Raw genomic sequence first — 21577 nt, 5'->3', positions numbered from 1 at the left:
AGATGTCTGCTGGAAGACCCTCACAAGATTCTGCCATTCAGAATGAGTTTTCCTCCAGAAGCCAGAAGAAGCCCCAGATATCCCCAAGGAATTTATCATTGAGCCCTCCCAGGGGATTGATGGGTGGGATAGTCAAACAAAATAGCAAACAGCTGGGACTCCTCCCATGCCATTAGCAAAGGGGCGGAATAATTAGTGGTTGAAAAGCAAGCACGAACACTTCTTGCTCTCTCTTGCTTTGGCCCTCTCCTCTTGCCCGTCCTTGTGCAGGTCCATATGCCTGTTCCTGCCCTCTGCCCCCTGCTCTCGCCATTTTCCCCTGCCATGGTGACCACGCAAGTAAAACCTGGGCACTTATAATCTATAATGGGAAATTGTAGTCTGTAAATTAGTCCACTTTACCACTTTTCTGCCCATTGCTCCCTACCTGGGACCCATGATCTGTTATTTCCTCCCATTTCTCTTCCCTCCCTACCTGAATAAATTACTGGCCTAACTCACACGATGAGCTCTTGAAATTCATTTCTGTAGCATAGTCAAGAACCTAGACAAAATCTGGCTACATATCCATGACTTTCACAGGAATGGACTGAGTCAGAAAAGAGCTCCCTAAAGAAACTCAAGTAAATACATAGGAAAATTATTCTTAGGTAAATTAGGAATTCTAGAATAATAATTGAGATGAGACATAGACATTTATACCTAAAAAAGCAAACCTGACTTTATCACCACATTCAACATAGTTTATTAAACTTTGATTTTTACAGGAAAGCATTTTAAATCATTTTAAGAGAAAAATTTAATGTTAATTATAGCTTTTCATCTTTGTAGATAAAATAAGGTGTTATAGTAGATTGATGGGGACGACCAAACTTCTGATCAGTTTATTCAATTTATTTAAAAAGGCACTATGGCAACACTTTAAGGCATGCAAAAATGAACAAGTATATACTTTGACGTCCAGAGTTTATAAACATGGAAACCACTTCAGTATCTGTGTGAATTGCTGTCGCTCTAACCAGTAGAGACAAATATATCACTATTTTCTTTTATTCTACCATTTTTACCTTTGTTTTTCCATTTATGCTGTTTTCAACAAGATTTTCAAGTTCAGAAGTTCATTCTCTGCTACTACTCTCCCAATCTAATCTCTGCTATAACCACTGATGGCCACCATTATCAATGTGCCTGGCATTACAATTAAATTAAATACAAGATGCACAACTCCACTTGTCACCCAGCCTTCAATGACACCACTTTTAAAAATCAACCTTAGACAACTGAGTGAAAAGCTAACACCGTTATGTCTAGGAATAATTTTTAAGAGCAAAGGTTACCACTGCTAATTGCAGATAAATCTCACTTTGTTTCCTATTTCTAGTACAAATTGTTTTAGTCAAGAGTTGTAATCATGCCATTACACAGTAACACACCTCTTTTTTTAATAGACCAGTGGTTTGTCTAAAAGTATATCCATGGAATGCTTTGTCTAGGAAAGCTATACCTAAAAAGGTCTTCTTAGAAATTCTGTATATCATATTCCCTTCCTGAAGATTCACAAGATGCAGTAGCACACGAAGAGCTTCCACAACAAAAGACCCTCGTGATCCTTGCTTAACCCGCATGTCCGGGGCGTGTTTGCCCACTGGATCCCCGCGAGCTCTGCTCTTGAAGAGCAGCTAGGAACGTCCCTGTCCACGCGCGCTTCCAGGGGACACTGGCAGACGCTTCCCCAGACCGGCAAGGGCGGACTAAGGCACAGGGCTGGGCGCTCCCCGCGCTCGAGGATGATCAGCTGCAGGAAGGGCTGGGAGCAGCCAGAGCGGGAGGGAAAGGTTTCTTCAGTCGAGGGCCGCCCCGTCAGTGGAGGGCGCTGCGCTGGGGGGCCCCGAGGGCCGGCGGGGGCGCTGCGGGCCGCGGGAGCCCCCAGGGCCCCCTCAGTGGAGGGTGCTGCCCTGGGGGACCCCGAGGGCCGGCCGGGGGCGCTGCGGGCCGCGGGAGCCTCCAGGGCCCCGTCAGTGGAGGGCGCTGCGCTGGGGGACCCCGAGGGCCGGCCGGGGGCGCTGCCCTGGGGGAACCCCGAGGGCCGGCCGGGGGCGCTGCCCTGGGGGGACCCCGAGGGCCGGCCGGGGGCGCTGCGGGCCGCCGGGAGCCCCCAGGGCCCCGTCAGTGGAGGGTGCTGCCCTGGGGGACCCCGAGGACCCGCCGGGGGCGCTGCCCTGGGGGGACCCCGAGGGCCGGCCGGGGGTGCTGCGGGCCGCCGGGAGCCCCCAGGGCCCCGTCAGTGGAGGGTGCTGCCCTGGGGGAACCCCGAGGGCCGGCCGGGGGCGCTGCGGGCCGCCGGGAGCCCCCAGGGCCCCGTGCCCGCCTCCTCTGCCCGGCCGCGGCGCTTCGGGCCGGCTCGGCTGGGACTCGACTGCCCGGCACAAACGCCGAGCCTGCCCTTCAAACTCCCTGACGCTCACCCGCGTCCTCGCTCACCCGCGTCCTCGCTCACCGCGTCCTCGCTCTCCGCGTCCTCGCTCACCCGCGTCCTCGCTCACCCGCGTCCTCGCTCACCCGCGTCCTCGCTCTCGCAGCCCCAGGCTTCCCCGCCAAGCGCAACACGAGCTCTTCCTTCACGTCCTCTCAGAGAGGCTGTAGCTCTGTCAGTCTGCCAGTCTTCACCGTCGGCTTCTCTTTGCCCGCGTGAGCGAGAGAAAAGCGGTTTAAACTGGCGGTTTTTTTCAGCTTGTTCTAGAGATATGTGCATTTGACACAGTCATGTAAACATAATCCCTAAATAATGCAAGAATTAGAAATATTATCAAAGCCAGCAGGAGTGAGTGATTGCAACCCCCGCGGCCTGAGCAGTTGCTTGCAGGTGCTCCGGGCGTCCCATCCTCGCAGTGTGAGGTGCTGAGTTCCTGGGCTTGGGGCTGCTGACTACCAGGCATTAAGCGCCTTCTGTTTACCCAAGATGGCGGAACCCCTGGTTTGGAAGTGAGGGAGTAAATACAGTGTTTCGATCAGGGTATCAGTAGAGCCAGCCTGATTGAGAAGGGACAATATACAACAGTAATGTCCATTCAAATAAACTGTACCTCTAAAATGGACTCTGTTTATTTCCTCCTCCTTCTGTCATTAGATTCCCCTCACTTAATGTACTTTATGACATAAAAACCCAGGCAAAATACATACTAATACAAATACTAGAAGATGCATGTTTTAGTTTCCCTGCTGCGAAAACAAATACTGTACTGACTCCTCTCATCTTTTTGTTTTTTTATAAATCAGACACAAGAAATAACTTTACTCCTGAGCTCTCAAAACCAGAAATCGACATCAACAAGGGGAGGAGAAAGAAAAAAGAGCCCCCTGGGGAGAGAGGCCTGCTCAGTGCACATCGCGCTCCAAGCAGAGGGGAGATTTTAACAAATAGCCCAGAACTAGAACAGGTTTGTTCGCATTTACTGTAATTTACTGATCCCATCACCAAGCACAGCACCCATCTGGATAAGGTGCAGAATTTTTTTTCTTTCCTGGGAGTGACAAAGGTCTGCAAGCAACATCTCTCTCTCTCTGGGTGTCTGAGTGGTAAAAATATTCTCCAGGGTTTACCCAGCCACATGGAAATACTGCATTATTTATGAAAGAAAATGGAATTCATTAAAAATATTCTTTGACAATCAGGTGAAAGACAATCTTTTGATTTTTTCCATAAATTTAGCTTTATAAAACATATACTTTTCTCCTATTTACAACAGACCCATGTGAGGATAAAATCTATTTTGTGTTTTCGTTTTTAATTAAATACATGTATTTGAATTTTGTGGAACTTAAGGTCTCCAGAAACTCAAGTGGGCTAGTTTCAAAAAAATACTTTTAAAAATTGAAGTATATCATTCATACATGACCACAAATAAACAATAAGTGCGTAGTAAAGACTGAGAACTTACAAAATACATACATAACATCACACAAGGGTCTCATATATCACCCCTCCACCAACTCTTTGCATTGGTGTGAAACATTTGTTACAAACTATGCAAGAGCATTGTCAAAATATTACTACCAACTATAGTCCTTACCTTACATTTGGTGTATTTTTCCCCCAATCCATATTATTTTTTTTCTATTTTTAAAAATATATATTTTTTGTTACAGATATCGTGAACTTACAAAACAATCATACAGATGTGTAGATTTCCCATACAACTCCACACCCTGATGGAACATTTGTTACAGATTATGAGATAATATCATCAGACTATTACCACCAATCATGGTCCATAGCACACATTTGGCACACTTTTTCCATATACCTCCATTAGAAACACAGTATAGCTTGGCAATGATGCAAGAATATTATAGTCTTGCTATTAACCACAGTCTATAGGTCACACCAATTGTAGTTTTCCCACGTTTCTCTGTATTCCCATCACCCTGCAATAGTGATGTACATCTGCTCTAGCCCACAGAAGGACTCTCTTGCATTTGTACCCTTAACCACAATTCTCAGCTGCCTCTGGGTTCACTGTATTATTCAGTCCCTAGATTATTCTTTAGCTTTTTTTCTATTGACATTTACTTCCCCAGACTACCTTTTTCAGTCACAATCCCATCTATAAACCAGTTGCTACTCACTATAATGTGTTACTATCAACTCTATTGATCTCCACACTTTTATAGTCAAGTTAACTAAAACTTCTATGTATATTAAGCATCCATAGTTCTTCTCAACCCTCCTCTTATCTCCTTATAACCTATACTCTAGGTTTTAATTCCATGTGTTTATTATTTTTATTTAGTTCATATTAATGAGACCATGCAATATTTGTCCTTTTGTGTCTGGCTTACTTCACTTAGTATAATGTCTTCAAGACTCATCATGTTATCACATATCTCCCAATTTCATTTCTTCTTACTGCAGCATAGTATTCCATCATACGAATATACCACATTCTGTTTATCCATTCACTGGTGGATGGACACTTGGATTGTTTCCATCTTTTGGCAATTGTGAACAAAGCTGCTATGAACACTGGTGTGCAGATGTCTATTCGTGTCCTAGTTTTTAGTTCTTCTGGATATATTCCTAGTGGAGGAATTGCTGGATCATACGGCAGTTCTACATTTAGCTTCCTGGGGAACCGCCAAACTGTCTTCCACAGAGGCTGCACCATTTTACACTCCCACCCACGGTGAAGGAGTGTTCCTGTTTCTCCACATCCTCCCCAGCACTTATTGCTGTTTGTTTTTTTATAATGGCCATTCTATGTGGTGTTAGATGATATCTCATTGTTGTCTTAATTTGCATTTCCCTAATAGCTAGTGATATGGAGCATTTTTTCATGTGTTTTTTTTGCCATTTGTATTTCCTCTTTGGAGAAATGTCTATTTAAATCTTTTGCCCATTTTTAAATTGGATTGCTTGCTCTTCTATTGTTGAATTGTATGATCTCTTTATATAGAAAAGAAATCAAACCCTTATCGGATAAGTGGTTTCCAAATATTTTCTCCCATTGACTGGGCTGCCTTTTCACCTTCCTGATGAAGTCCTTTGAATCACAGAAATGTTTAAGTTTGAGGAGGTCCCATTTATCCATGTTTTCTTTTGGTGCTCGTGCTTTTGGTATAAGGTTTAAGAATCCACCACTTACCACCAGGTCTTGAAGATGTTTCCCTACATTTTCTTTTAGGAGCTTTATTGTACTTCCTTTTATATTTAGGTCTTTGATAAGTGGGGTGATTTTTATTGGAAAGAAAAATAATTGAAGAGATACCTGTTTCTACATCAGTTGTCAGCATCGATTTAAGCATATCTTGATCCTGACTTCTATAGGTATATGACACAGAAGTTCTGTTTGTAATTATTCCTAACCCCAGCTAAAGAAACTTAGAGTCCCATTTATATAGAAAACATGTTTTGCTGAATTGGAAAAGACTGGTGAATTGTAGTTCATTTTTTAAGCCCCAGTTTGAACAGCCACAGCATTTTCTTTCCCACAATCATGTTCCACTTTTATATTGTTTCTTTCCCATGAGATGAATTAAATTTTTAAAATTATAACTGCAAGTGTAATATCCTCAAATAAAGCTTATTATTTTTTCATGTAAAAAGATAAATGTAAGTACAGATGCAGAGCAGGTGGAGCTCAGTGGCTGAGCGCCTGCTTCACATGCATGAGGTCCTGGGTTCAATCCCTGGTACCACCTTAAAAATATACATATATATGTGTGTGTGTGTGAATACATACATATATTTATTTCTCTCTCTCTGTATGTGTGTGTATATATATATAGAGAGAGTTTGAACTAAAGGAAGAGATAGGGAAGAGATTATTTGTCAAGGAAAAATCTCTCATCAATTGAAAATTTTAATTCCAACATTGGGAAGTTTAAATGTTTGATAAACACTACATATACATAAGCATTTAAGGGGTTCTTAATTTGAATCTAACAGCATTTCAACAATCAGGGCTAGTTAGGGAGTAAAGAAAAGTATTTCTTTTCCTTTCTAGCTATTCTATTTGCTTAAGTGAAAGGGAAGGCAAGAATAAAAGTCCAAATGATCTAAAATATTGGTAATGACAGTTACAGTTTTCTTGTATTTTGTAATATATAGAGTGCTTTCCTGTACATCTCATTTAGTGTTCCCAACTTTTTCAGGAAAAATCATTATTTTACCTATCTTGAGGAAACCAAACTTAGTGGAATTTAATTAAATTTTGAATCATAATAAATAAACAAAATAACCAGTACCTTGGAAGCACTCATGTTCCTAAAGCTGTAAGGGGCGGAAGATTCTGGTAAATATATTTGTTTTCCCAATCCATATCCTATAGCAGTGACTCTAGCCCATTGAACTCTATGACTACCTAATGCTGCTTTCTTGTTCCTTGGCCAATGCATTCAGCTATAATATTTCCACCAACCAAATGCAAAGAGAAGGGAACTATTTCTAAAGAAACTAAGCCAATCAGATTTCTTTTGGAACTGGAAAAGTTTGTTTTCTTTTTCACAAAATGATCATTGCATCTCTGAAAACTCTGGCAAAATCAAAGCCTATTTTGAGTCAATAACACCAAGTGAATGAACAAAGCTTGAATCACCAGGTTTTTATATAAAAAATACACTAAGATACGATATGTTTCGGTGCTTCTATTTTTAAGCTTTGCCCTTGGAAGACCCCAGGCTTGAATCTCCAAGAACAGAAAGGACTGAGCAGGTGCACAGGAGAGCAGGAAGGACTGAGCAGGTACACAGGAGAGCAGGAAGGACTGAGCAGGTGCACAGGAGAGCAGGAAGGACTGAGCAGGTACACAGGAGAGCTGCTGGTGAGAGTTACACAGCTGAAGTTAGATCTATGTTTGGTTTCAAGTATTTCCTTTAGACCTTGCACAACCTGCTCAAATGCTACGGATTCCCATCAATTTTTCATTGTTCAAGTGATTCGTAAGTAATTTCCCTGTTCAAGTAAAATCACATAATGTGCTCTAGTTTGCAATTTCCTTTCTTGAGTGCACACACCCTGATTACTTGCCTGATTTTCATTCTTAGATATTGTTTATTGGAGGTTAACTATGCCTAAGGTTAGAATTTTATTTTCTATTTCCTGTTGAGGAAAAATAACCAAAGAGAAAGACATTACTGCAAATCAAAACAAAAACAAAAGACACCCATAAAATCTGAAATTTTCAAAACTAAAAAAATACCTCGAGTGAACTCTGTCTCAGGCCTTGGCATCGTACGCTCACATTAGTCTCTGGTGCCAGTTTCTCCATTTTCCCTGGAAGTAATGACCACAAACTCAATCCAAACACAGATCATGCTGTAATGCTGGTGAGCCAGGAAACCTCCATCCTCTTTCCTTGCCAAAATGATTACAGTAAAACCACGGTGAGCCAGGAAATGGGTCCTAAGTAACTGTTCTGACTGTTGAGGCTTAACCCTGTAGTTCCAGAAGGTGGGGAATTTATCTAATGACAGCCTTTTTTATTTTTATTTTTATTTATTTATTTTTTAATCGATTTTGTAGAAATATTACATTAAAAAAAATTATATGAGGTCCCATTCAACCCCACCCCACCACTCCCCCCCCAGCAACACTCACTCCCTTCATCATGACACATCCATTGCATTTGGTAAGTACATCTCTGGGCATCTCAGCACCTCATGGTCAATGGTCCACATCATGGCCCATACTCTCCCACATTCCATCCAGTGGGCCCTGGGAAGATTTACAATGTCCGGTGATTGCCCCTGAAGCACCATCCAGGGCAACTCCAAGTCCCAAAGGCACCTCCACATCTCATCTCTTCCTGCCATTCCCCATATCCATCAGCCACCATGTCCACTTTTCCCATTCCAATGCCACCTTTTCTCTGTGGGCCTTGGATTGGTTGTGTCTGTTGCACCTCTATGTCAGGAGGAGGCTCAGATTCCACATGGATACTGGATGCAATCCTCCTGCTTTCAGTTGTAGGCACTCTAGGCTCCATGGTGTGGTGGTTGTCCTTCTTCAACTCCATCTTAGCTGAGTGAGGTGAGTCCAATAAATCAGATTGTAGGAGCTGGAGTCTGTTGATGGTCAGGGCCTGGCTATCCTATTGTCAGTCCAGAGATTCAAATCCCCTAAATATATCTTAAACCCCAACACCAACTACAATTCCAGTAAAGTAGGATGAAAGTCTTATGAAAAGAGATCCCATCTGTGTCCAGTTCCATCACGCAGAAACACCAGCTCCAAAGAAGGGCCATCTGACATGGCAGTGAACCCCGTCTGCCATGACCATAGAACCCGTGGGTCTCTTTAGCCCTCAAAGGAACCAACACCTGGGGATTGCATCCACTCCATCTGTCTCCCAGACTCTGCTCAGCTGTGCACAGGGGCAATCCTTCTGACAGCCTCCAGACTCTTTTTTAGAGACTCATAGCCATATTAACTAATTTCTGCTTTCCATTTCCCCCTTACATTAGGTCAAACAGCATTTTAAAGTCATGTTATTATATGTAGACAGGGATATTCTGCTGATCTGCATTGAACCTTTAATTCAAGGTCATTTTCTAGTTCCATCTTCAGTTGGTATTTGGCAGTGATCCCTCGGTGCCAGGGAGGCTCATCCCCGGGTGTCATGTCCCACGCTGGGGGGAATGCACTGCATCTACATGCTGAGTTTGGCTTCGAGACTGGCCACATTTGAATAACATGAAGGCTGTCAGGAGGAAACTCCCAGGCACAGTGCTGCTCTAGGCCTTGTTCTTATTTCAGGCATATAGGCTCACAAGCATAGTCATTAGTATCATGCTCTCCCTGTTGGACCCTCATTTCTTCCTGGTCCTTACCGTTGCACCTGGGGTATTGCCACTGTTCCCCTAGGGACCACGACAGAGCACCTCTGGCCAGGAACTCAGTACCCCCCCCAGCTGTAGTTTTTAATTGTTGCCACTATGAGTATATCCAAACATTACCATGCACCCTGGACATATGCCCTGTACAGCTCCCTGTCAGCTGTATATCACCTGTCGATAGTATCCTATACCAGTATTCCTCCGCTGCCATTGTTGAACCACTCTGTGATCCAAAACTTCCTGAAAATTGAAGGCCAATATAATGTCAGGTTCCCTTACTAGTAAGATGGCATATAGCGATGGGTTTAAAGGTTAGATATAGAATACGTGTTGATGACAGTCTTTTTTAAAGGCACTATCACCCTTCTCCATTTTTTTTAAAACAAAGTATTGTAAATGTAATTCAACCTTTTTCTTGTTTTGTGGCAGGATGGATGGGAAACTGGTGATGTGCAGAGACAACTGGATTGGGAGTCAGAAGTCCTAGCTTACATTATGGCTATCCTCTTTCAGGCTGTGTGGCTTGGATTTACTTCTGTGCCTTCATTTCTTTCTCAGTAAAGGTGGAGCCAACAGCATACATCACCAGGCTGCTGTGGCAACCACTGAGACGTGTGTAAAACGTAGCCATGCCCGCTGTGGATCAGATGTGGCTCTTCTCTTCTGAACCCACCCCTTCCAATACCTGGTGTGTTTTAGGGTCCTTGGCTCTTCCAAGCTGAGATGGAGGGAAGCCCACACAGCCTCAGGGGCTCTGAGCAGTGGCTGTGCTCACCACAAGCCGGATGAACCCGAGCTGGGCTGAAGCATAGAGCTCTCCATCTCGCCCGTAATTTTCTCGTCTTCCCAAAACTAACTTTCTTCATCACTGTCAATGGTCTTCAACTTGTTCCATCAGTTATCGTCTGTTATGTCCTCATCACTGACACAGTGAGCACCAAGCCATCTTCCATCCACCTGCTCCCTCCATGGCGTGGCATCTCGGGTGTGAAGGATGACTGACCTTCTCCATTTCAAAAATGTTGGAATGCTCTTGGTCGAGTGCTCATTCCAAAGTCAGTCAGGCATTTATCATACAAAGCAGGTGACTCTCATCAAAAGCAAACCGATTTTTCTCCAAGTTTTTTCATCAGACTCAACAAAGAGAATTCCAAGCATGCATATATTTTTAAAAGTTACGTCTGAAATTATGATAATTTTGGTCAGGGTTAGGGACTTCCTTATGGTAATACTCTGTATTGTGAAAAGCTTTCTGGTTGGCAAATCAATTCAGCGAAGAGACACCTGGCAGCAGAAGGAAGCACGTCCTTGCTTCCGGGCGGGGAGCGCCACCTGAGAGCGGGGAGACCTGAGGAGCTCAGACGCCTCCCCTGGCCTCCTAGTAATCTGACCTTAGTAATTTACTCTTCGTTCTTGGTTCCTAGAAGGACCATCGCCCGGCCTTCCCGTTCTACCCCCAGGGAAGGCAGGAAGAAGCTCCCATCTCAGCAAAACCCGAGAGCAGAGCCAGGAGAAACCAACGCCAGGAGACCTGCAACTTCCCGGGGGAGAAACAGGACTCTGCCTGCAGGAGGCCTGTCACCCCCGTGGCATCCTCAGTCACCCCTGAGCCTCGGCCCTCCGCCCCTTCGAGAGCCCAAGGCCCTGCTCACGTAGACCGGGTGGGGAAGGCCCCCGGCCCCTGCTCGGGGGTCCCAGTGAAGCACCTTCTGGCCGGGGGCTCTCTCCCCTGCAGCGCGGTCGGGGGGCCCTTCCGCTGCCAATCACCCGCTGCGGGGACACAACCAGGGTCCGAGGGGCTCTCGACTGACCACCCCGGGGACCTCGACATGCAGGAAGTCCTGCCTCCAGGGCTCGGGGGCGCGGGAAGCAGCCGCCCGCGTCCTCCCTGAGGCCTCGGGTTTCAACGAGAAAACCAGCTGGAGAAAGCGTGTGCCGAGGAAAGGGCTTAGGGGTGGGCTCACCCCAAAGGCCACCTTCCCCGGGGTCCCAGGCCCCCGGAGCGGGAAGGCCTGGCCTCTCCGCCGCCAGGTGGTGGCCCGCGCCCTGGCAGGGGACCCTGCTCGGGCCTCTTCTGGGGACCCGGGGGGACCGGGGGCAGCCCTGCTGCTCTGTCCCTCTAAACCCCAACAGAAGCTGGGGAGCAAACAAAACCACGGGCAGCGCTTACGAGACCTGGTGACAAGGGTCCCCGAGCGCCCGATCGTGGTACCGGCCTCTACGCCAGGAAGGAGGAAGCGGGGTCCCGGGAAGAGGCGTCCTAGGGGCCGCCCCTGGCTGGGCTGTGACTCCCCGGCTCCGCAGTGGACCTCCTCGGCCCAGAGGGCCTGTCCCTGGAGAAGTCCTGGGAGGGCACCTGGAACGCGTGGGGCAGGACAGCGACGGCGAGGCAAGGGGGAGGCACAGCAAGGGGCAGGAGCCGGGTCCCGACGCGCACAAGGGACAGACGGACAGCCCCCCGCGGCCAGGCGAGCAGGCCTGAAGGACGCCACGTCCCAAGGGCTCCAACGAGCCTCACGGGAAAGGGAGCAACAAACCGCGCTGAGGGCGAGCGGTGCTGCGCTGCTTTAGAAAATAATGAGCACAATTACATCTGCAGAGACAATGAAAGCACACGAGCAAGATGTGCCCACAAACCAGGGAAACGCCTATTTCAAAATGAACCAAAAGACATTAAAAAATAAAGAGATACAAAACATGAAAAAACAAATTAGAAAAACACAGAAATAGGGTGACCGAATTCAAGGAAGAGTTCAGTGTAGAAATGGAGACTAAATAGGAAGGAGCGAAGGTCAAGTAAACACAACAGGTAAGGCCTTAGGAGACACGGAAGGAATAAGGTAAGACACTTAACAGATAAAACAAGGAATTAATAAATTACCACGTGCTCAGCACGGAGGGTATAACCAGAGCGTCTGCTCTGGTGGAGGTAACCCGCTAGCAGAGGAGCGATTCACAGACAATAAGTAAGCACTTCAGAGGTGACCGGGCTGTGGACAAAACAAGTGGGGAGCGGGAGGAAGGTGCTGGGGGTGACAGGACCTGAAGGAGGGGTGAGGTGGGCCCTGCAGGCGTCAGGGAAAAGCATTCTGGGTGGGGGAACAGCAGGTGCAGAAGCCAGAGGCAGGGCTGGGCCTGTCCTGCCCCAAGAGCTGCGAGGAGCCCAAGGGCGCTGAGCTGAGGGAGCGAGAGGAGAGCAGCAGGCCACAGGACGGGGAGGGGACGGGCCAGCTGTGCAGAGTGGGCTGACCATGGGGACAGAGGGGACGGGCCAGCCGGGCAGAGCGGGCTGCCCATGGAAAGGCCTTGCCTCCTGTGGACGAGGTGGGCTGTGGGGGCTCTGCGTGGGGAGGGGCCTGCACGAGGGTCCCCGGGCAGCCGTGGGGGACGGATGGAAGGAGGCACAGTGGAAGCAGGAGGGCCGCGCCCGGTACTGCACGTCCAGGCCGGAGGGGGTGCACCAGCGCGGTCAAGTGGGGTGCAGGCGGCTTGGGGTGGGGGACAGGCTGGCCTCTAAGCGCAGGACGAGCTGACTCTTATAGAGAGTTTACCAGGCAATCCCTGACGGTTCCAAGTGCTTAACGTGAAGTGACTGATTTAATTCTCACGAGAGCTCTGAAATATACGATACCACAACCCTGTTTTAACAGAGATTCTAAGCACTGTCAAAAGTGCTGCGTTGATTCATAACTGAGCATCAGTTAAGCTCGTTTTTGATGTGCAAGCATGTCATGAGGCAAAAAAGTGTTTTTTTGAAGAAAAGTTATAGGGCTTTGATTTCATTATTTAGTCTATGGATATGGCTATATGACTAAACTCCAGCTGTTGTTTTTTTCGTGTTTGGTTCTATTATTTTTAAAGAAGCTTTAGATGACACAAATGTTACATAAAAGACATAGGGTTTCCCATATGCCCCACCCCTCCCCCTCCCACACTCTCCACATTAACAACATCCTTCATTAGTGTGGCACCTTTGTTATGACTGATGGACACTTACTGAGGCATCTACTAACCATGGACTGCAGTTTACATGGCAGGTTATACTCTGCCCCACACGAGTCTACGGGTTTTGACAAAACGTAGACTGGCCTGTATCCATCACTGCAGTGTCATGCAGACAATTCCAACGTCCTAAAAATGCCCCACGTTGCGCCTCTTCTTCCCTCTCCCTCCCCTCAGAACCTCTGGTGGCCACTGCCTTCATATCAGTGTTACAACTTCTTCCATTGCTGGAATAATAAGTCCATATTGAGTTTATTTTTAAAATAATGCATCTTGGATTTAATGAACAACACCCTCGGAAGTTAACCCAACATATTTAGTGAGAATATAAGTTTATCATCAAGCATCAAGAAGATAAAAATATCTTCAAGTTTCTAACAGATATCTAACAGGGCTCTAAACGGCAGTATCAATTTTGTAAAAACCCTGCTCCAGCAGAGGAGCACATCTCCACTTGTGAAAGCAAGTCAACAAATGGCATTGGGATTCTAATTCTTTCCATAAACACATGGCAGCTGGGATCTAAGTCCACCTGTGGTTACCAGAGTTCTTTAAAATGTCCATTCAAATGAAGAGATGTAGCTCGAGCCGTTGAGCACCTGCCTCCCACATGGGAGGTTCTAGGTTCAGTCCCTGGTGCCTCCTAAAACAAAAACAAACAACAAGCAAACAAACAAAAAAACAACTCTGGGGAGCTGATGTGACTCAGTGGTTGAGCACTGCCTTCCCACATAAGGGGTCTGGGGTTTAATCTCCAGCCCCTCAAAAAAAAAAGTCCATTCAAAATAAGCTGTGTAAGTACGGCAGTGGTCTTTCCCCACTCAGGGGGTCCTAATTTTTCACAATGTTCAAACTGCACAAGCTTTACTGAACATACTTTTCATTAGGAAAACGTAATAATCTTCTGGAATGTACTTAAGATATCACCAAACAGCAGGTTAATTTGTACCTGCAATTAGCTTTTTTAAATATTTCATTACTACTCTAAGGTGTTTTGTCAATATTCGTCCTTTTTATTTAAAATTTATTTATTTCTCTGCACCCCCTCGCTGTTTCCACTTGCTGTGTCTGTTTGTATTCCTTATTTCTTTAGGAGGCATTGGAATCTGAACTTAGGACCTCCAATGTGGGAGGCAGGCACCTAAACACTGGCGCCACCTCCATTCCCTGCTTTGTTGTGTCTCTCACTGTGTTTTTCTTCTTGTGTCTCGTGTCAGCTTGCCACACCTGCCCACTGTGCCAGCTCGCTGTCTTCTTTAGGAGGCCCTGGGAACTGAACCAGGGACCTCCCATGGGTAGGTGGGAGCTCGAGCACAGGAGCTCAATTGCTTGATCCACATCTGCTTCTCCACTTATTTATTTTTTAAAAATGGTTTTTATTTTTATATTTATTCCACCACCACCTCTGCTTTGTGGCTTGCTTGTTGTCTGCTGTGTTCATCCGCTGTGTGCTCTTCTGTGTTTTTACTTGTCTCTTTGTTGCGTCACCTTGCTGAGTTGGCTCTCTGAGGTGCTTGAGGGCTGGGTGGCGCTCCGCAGCGTGCGGGCGAGCCTGCCTCCACAAGGGGCCCCGGGACGCGAACCCAGGGCCTCCCATATGGTAGACGGGAGCCCAGCTGATTAAGCCACAGCCGCTTCCCCACTTATTTCTTTTTGAAGTAAATACTTTTCATATTGAAAAGATACACATCTAAGTCTTTCAGACTTGCCTTGTGAGGTGGCAGCTGTCCACACAGGGTGAGTAAGTATATCCACGGGCATTATCATCATTACAATCTCTGCTGCACACATTAAGTGAATTTTAATGAAACAATTTCAGTCCTTTCCTTTTCCACATTTTAGAAGGTTGAAAAGTGGGGCAAGGTGTCTCTTGCTTGGAAGCATTGAAAACCCACCCTTCCCCTTTTAGCATGCTGATAGAAAACACGGTCAGTAACATGAAGTTTTCTTTCCCTTCAGATTTTCCACTTAATACGTCAACAAACATATCTGGAGTGGATGGGGCTTCTCTGTGGGCCAGGGCTCAGGAGCACACTTGCAAATCCTCGGGGCGGGGACTGCAGCTCTCTTTGACCCAGTGCTGGGGAGAGGATAAGCCTTGCTTGATTTACACGTATTCTGTGCCGACACTACCCTATGGAGAAGCAGCCTCTGGGTCCTGGGATCAGGGCTCCTTCCCCAGGATGGAGCCTACCCGCGGCTGAGTCAAACTCCTGGGCACGTCCGCAGACCTGGGCGATGGCCTTGGAGCGGCGGTGGTTACGGTCAGTGCCGCGGGGTGATGGTGGCAGGAGACGCCGTTGGCGCAGGGCCACCTGCGCTCCTAGACACAGACGAAAATGGCAAGCAGCAATTGGCATGCACTGAGTGAGAGAAGAAACCACAGATTCTGCTATTTTACCTATGCCAGAAACTTAAAAAAAAAAAATTCCCCTCCCCTTGTGGCTTCCTTTTGCTGTCTGCTCTCTGTGTCTATTTGCTGTGTGTTCTTCTGTGTATGTGTTTTTTAAAAAACGCTGCTCTCCACGGCGTGCAGGTGAGCCTGCCTTCAAAAGGAGGCCCCAGGTTCAGGACGTGAACCCAGGGCCTCAGGGCCTCCACTATGGTAGACAGGAGCCCAGCTGATTGAGCCACAGCCGCTTCCCTATGCCAGAAACTTTTAAACAATGTCCACCTAAATCAGGCGCCGGCAGAGGACGTGTCCAGCCACTCTGGGAGGTTCCTGAGCTCAAGCTGTCTGCGAAGCCTGTGCGCTCTGCCCCGGGTGAGTGGTTCAACTGCTAAGAGTCAGCTGTGCTTGTGCCACGTTGCTTTGCTTTACTTTTTACTGCAATTGAATAATTTAACAAAACATTTTGTACATGGAAAAATGTGAGTGTAAAAAGACTTGTTATTCTAAGTAAATGCTTTTGAAAGAGTATAAAAGAGAAGCTGCTAAAAAAAACCCAAAAAAAATAAAACCCCAAAGCTGCTGTTTGATTAGATGTCAACAAGACAACTGTAAAAGATTGGAGGGAAAAAAATCATAAAAATTGTGGCTTTTCTATTCAATATACTTGGCACGAACCTTTAAGTTTTCATTCTACCTTAGAGTTACCAAGAGTGCTCATCAGCATATTTGTCAGGATTCTCCCTAGAAACAAAGCCAACAGGACACACACATACATTGTATATATACAGACATTTATCTTCAGGAGTTGACTCATGGGACTGTGGCCTGGCCAGTGTGGACTCCACTGGGCAGGGAAGAGCCAGGAAGAGCGACACTCAAGCCTTGACTCTGAGTTTCTTTGGGAAGCCGGCCGGAGGCAGCTCAGGGGCGCAGGGGGTGTTTCGAGGCAGGCTGTCTTGTCTGGAGTCCTCAGATTTTGGCTCTCGAGGTCTCCGATCGGTCGGCCTAGGCCCACCCACTGATGGAAAGAGCTCCTTCACTTAGTCCACGATGGCAGAGGCTCGCCCCATCCAGAGAACACCACGCAACACCCAGGGCAGCAACTGAACGCCGGACACCATAGCCCGGCCACGGGGACACATCAGCGAACACCACTGTCATAGAGGGTGCACTTGGAGTACGGTTTAGGGGAGAATGGTTTTAATCGGTGGGCTCTTGTTAAAAGGCATTGGCCTGACTCTAAAATAGGAACTAATTCGAATGTTTTAGGTTCAGTGAAATATTCATTGTTATCCATCGTGTGCTTTACAATTCCCTGCTTTTAAGTAATTAAAAAAATTAGTCAACCAGACATTCGCTGAAAGAGCTGCTTCCGCACTTTTTCGGGCAGGGTCACCGTCTCTCTCTGGGCCAGCTGGAAGAGGTGGTTTGTGGGAGTTCTTAAGCAGGAGAGCTGAGCTGCCGGGGGTCTCACCACCTGCAGTGGAAGGTGGCACCGGACGGCCGATGGCAGCTCCCCCAGGGCCTCTTTGACTCCCCGTCACATGTGACCCCGGCACAGAGCTGCCTGGGAGCAGGACGGAGCCGTCTCGCACAGCAAAGTAAATCTCACAATGTGGTGTCGAGGACTGAAGCTCTGCCTTTTTATTTTCCATGAGTCAAGTTTTAAACTCGACCAGAGCTGAGATGCAATATTTTTCCAGGGAAGGTTTTTCCACACCGCACAAATACATGGAAAGAGCTGTGCAAAAGAGGAGTGGGAAGGGGTAATTCTGCAAAGATGAGACAAAAGATTAAAAGAAGCAGAACAGTCATGTCGTGTGTAAGTGCCAATAACATTGGGCTGGTAATACATATGGTTCAAATGCCGCTTTGGGAATCCACATGGTCATTACAATTTGCAGGTGAGTATTGGAACTGATTTTACACACTTTAGCCTGCACTTCCCCACTACTGCCTTTCTTGCTGTGTGCAAATATGGAAAATAACAGCCATTCTGAAGGGCGGGTGGGACTGAGGTCCTGGGAGGGGAAGGAATTCTTCCCTCAGCGACTTTCATAGAATATTAGCACTATCAAAATAAGGACGATCTCCCAGCCACCTAGGACAATCATTAAAATGACAGACAGATCTGGTACTTCTCTCTATTGATAAAGAGTGACAATTATCATTTCAAAAGACGCCAACAAGTGTTGGGGCTGCCACTTAATATCGAGGATACTTTCAAACTAGCCAGTGCTTTGAGCCTGGTCAGAGAGAATAAAATATTTCACCAAGTCACTATGTAGTATATTAACTGCTTTGTTTTTCATTTCCCAAGAGACATGCTTCTTGCAAAAGCAAAGCTGATGAAACAACATTTATTATTAGTTCACTGGAGATAAGCTCAAAGTACCAAATACCCTAATCATTTAAAATCAACTGTCAGTGAATCATCCTCAATTTAAAGCCGTTCCCCAAATGCCTTGAAGTCTGCCTTGCTTTTCTGTTTGTATCTGACAAAAAATAGACTTTAGGAGTGAAAAATAAAATACCGAAACATTTCCTTTCATCCTATATTTTTCAGGTATAATTAGTGCTTGTTTTCTCCTTACAGGAATGCCATGCAAAATTGTTAAATGTTTAGTCATTGTTAGAGCCCAAATATATCTGTTCTGTGCCCAAGAAGCTTAAATGGCATTCTCTGCTTGCCAAATAGAACATTTTAAGAATGCAAAAATCAGCATAATCCCACCAATTCGAGACAGAGCTGTAACTTTTTGAGAAACTGCATCATCCCAGGAAATATGAGTGTTTAATACAGGTTAAGCCTGTTCTGCTCCCAGTGAAAGCAGGAGACTTTGTTCTTTCCCTTTGGAACTTGCAACTCTCGTGTTCTTCGGGGAGTTTTCGGCGGCTAACTTTTTGGGTACTGTCTTAAGTTGTAAGAGGTAGTTTGCCGAGAAATAGACTGGAAGATCCCCAGTGCACTTACTCCTGTACTGATACGAAAAGCTTCTTATAGGAATCCATCCTTTAGCTCTTGCTTGGTTAGCACAGTTACTCTAATTTATGTTTCAAATGAAGAATAGGCAAATGGTCCTTGAACAGAGTAGAACACTGTTGTATGATGGCAGGAGGAAGTGATGTAATAGCCAAGCAGAAGTGGGCAAAATCCCAAGGACACACTGCCTTTCCATTGTATTCTGTAACTCCTGCTAACCTTATTCATAATGAAAAATAATGAGCGGTTTGTGGGGGGAAAAATGAGATAAGTGCAAAATATTCCATGTGTCTGTAACTTCTGAGGCTACTTTTCTCTGCAGGGCCAGGCTTCTGTGTTTGTTTTCTGGATGTCCTTGGTTAATACTCCCAAGGGTTTTAATTGAAATATGTTTGACATTTCACTCCATAGGAAAAGTAAAGGTCATACATTATTTTGTTGGATTTCAAACGTATAATTACAGCGACTTCAGAGTCTCCATTATGATTAAAATCTTCCTTTCACCTTAGGTTTTAATTTACCTTTCTTACACTGCTTTGCTGTAGAACTGTAAAAGAAAACCAACTTCTCCTAACTGTATCTTCGATGTTTAAAAAGTCTTCTTTTTAAAACAATTCTAAACTTTATTTTGTACATTTAATAACTGAAAATATAAACAATTAAAAACTGAAAAGGAAACACAGTTTGATAAAAACATATATTTCTCATTTAAATATACTAGATACATATAAATTTTTGAACCGTTGACCAGGGGGCATCCTCAAATAACAAGTGACAAAACTTATAAAATTAAAAAAAAAAATAGTAGTGTTTGGCCAGAGGCTGAGAAGAAAGGGAAGGATTTGCTTCCCTCGGCATTTTGGATACTGCTTCATCGTGGCTCATAGTTTTTGCACCTGTAGGAGCTAGATTGTACAAACTGCATGTTATAAAGCAAGCTCTGGGCAAAGCCTAACATTTGCATGGATTCACCCACTTAATTCTATCAATTAGAACTGGTGTTATTGTTACCATTTTAAAGCTGAAGAAACTGAAGCACAGAGAGGCTAAGTGTTTTTTCCAAAGTCACAAAGCTGAGCAGGGATTTGAACAAGGCTCCCACACCTTAGCCATTAAGTCCAGCTCTCTCCCATACGCCCTGGGATGGTCCCAGTGTGACAGAAAACCTAAAGGTGCACAGTCGTAGCAGCAGCGTTGGACTTCTACCCCCCAGAAGTCACCCTCGGGGGACGTCTGCGCTCGCTGACAGGCGTTCAGCGGAGAAGAGGCAGAAAGAAGCGCCCGCCGCAGAGGTAGAGGGTGTCCCCCCGGGCCGGGGACCTCTTCTTACTCTTAATTTTTCTTATTCTCTGGGGGAAAGTTGGCGCCATTATGTTAACTCAGTAGTTGTTTTAACCGCCGAGCGTAAGGCAGCCGGGCGCGGTCGGAGCCTGTGACTCCTTAAGAGGAACGAAGGGCAAGCCGGGGCAGCAGGGCTCTGGGCACTTTCGCTTCGTTTACGCTGGTCTAGCTTAGGCTGGAAAAATGTCAAAAAACCCCAACAAACCCCAACCGCACGCCTTCTCGGCTTTGTAACTAGCCCAGTGCTAAGCCCGGGCTGCTCCCGGCCAGGCCGCCGCTCCCGCCGGGCTTCCCACCGCTCCCGCGCCCCCGGGGCCCCTCGGCGTGCCCACGCCGCCCCTCGGCGTGCCCACGCCGCGCACGGCGCCCCCGGGGCCCCTCGGCGTGCCCACGCCGCGCACGGCGCCCCCGGGGCCCCTCGGCGTGCCCACGCCGCGCACGGCGCCCCCGGGGCCCCTCGGCGTGCCCACGCCGCCCCTCGGCGTGCCCACGCCGCGCACGGCGCCCCCGGGGCCCCTCGGCGTGCCCACGCCGCCCCTCGGCGTGCCCACGCCGCGCACGGCGCCCCCGGGGCCCCTCGGCGTGCCCACGCCGCCCCTCGGCGTGCCCACGCCGCGCACGGCGCCCCCAGGGCCCCTCGGCGTGCCCACGCCGCGCACGGCGCCCCGACGCAGGCAGCGTGAGGCGCCCGCGAGGCGCCAGGCCGGCCCTGGGCCTTCCGGGTGGGCTTCCCGCCCGGGGCAGCCGCCTGGTCCTCGGGGGAAAACGCCCCGGCCTGGACGGCCTCTTGCTGCAACGCAGCGGCTGGAATTCGGCCCCAGCCGGGTCTCCCCGACCCCCGGGCCTGCGCGCGAGCACCCTGAGGGAACAGAGCCACCAGCCGCCACCCCACGCCGCGGCCGCGCGAAGCCACGCGTCTGAGCGGCTGAAGCGGACCCCGGGGGACGGGTGCCGGGCCCTCAGGGAGCGAGGGGACGGCCTCCCGCCGGGGCTCACGGCCCCTCCTGGGCTCGCCCACCGCGGCCAGCTTGGGATCTACTCCCCCTCTGAGGCTTAGGAAGCTCCCTGGGGTCCTCGGCCCGGCTCACCGCGCTCCGGGCCCCCCCGCCCGCGAGGCCAGCCTGGCGCCTCCCGCTGCCTCCCGGCCCGCGCAGGCCCCGCCCGCCCTGCGCGCGGTTCGTCCCATTTTCCCCTCGGGCCGCCCCATCTACAGATGAAGAAGCGGAAGCCAAAATGGCTGCTCTAAGGCGCGGGCCTCGTTTTCTGGGTTGAGTCGGGCCCCCCGCAAAGGGTGGCCTGAGGTCCTCACCCGAGACGTGGGACGAATACCTTGTTTGGAAAGAGGGTTGTCGCAGGGTAGTTCAGCGAGACGGAGCGCCGAGCGGGCCGCTAACCCAGGAGCGGGAGCCTCCCGTGAGGAGAGGGCGGGGGCCTGCGGCCTCCACCGCGCAGGGAGCGCGGGGCCCTGCCCACGCCCCGGCCTCCGAGCGGGGGCCCCGCGCTCCTTCCCGCCGCGCCGCCCGGCC

The 21577-nt window shown here is 48.0% G+C and overlaps 1 protein-coding gene across 1 annotated transcript; it reads left to right on the top strand.

Annotated features, from left to right (window-relative positions):
• Positions 1-1787: 1787 nt before the first annotated feature.
• Positions 1788-21108, top strand: LOC139437103 (basic proline-rich protein-like). The gene is made up of 3 exons (XM_071210254.1): positions 1788-2600; positions 20322-20773; positions 20853-21108. Exons 1-3 carry the CDS (start codon positions 1788-1790, stop codon positions 21106-21108), a joined length of 1521 nt encoding a protein of 506 aa, XP_071066355.1.
• The last annotated feature ends 469 nt before the right edge of the window (positions 21109-21577 follow it).

Source organism: Dasypus novemcinctus, chromosome 20 (genome assembly GCF_030445035.2).
Source record: "Dasypus novemcinctus isolate mDasNov1 chromosome 20, mDasNov1.1.hap2, whole genome shotgun sequence".
In the NCBI taxonomy this organism is placed as follows: Eukaryota; Metazoa; Chordata; class Mammalia; order Cingulata; family Dasypodidae; genus Dasypus; species Dasypus novemcinctus.
This window is presented reverse-complemented; position numbering and strand designations above follow the sequence as displayed.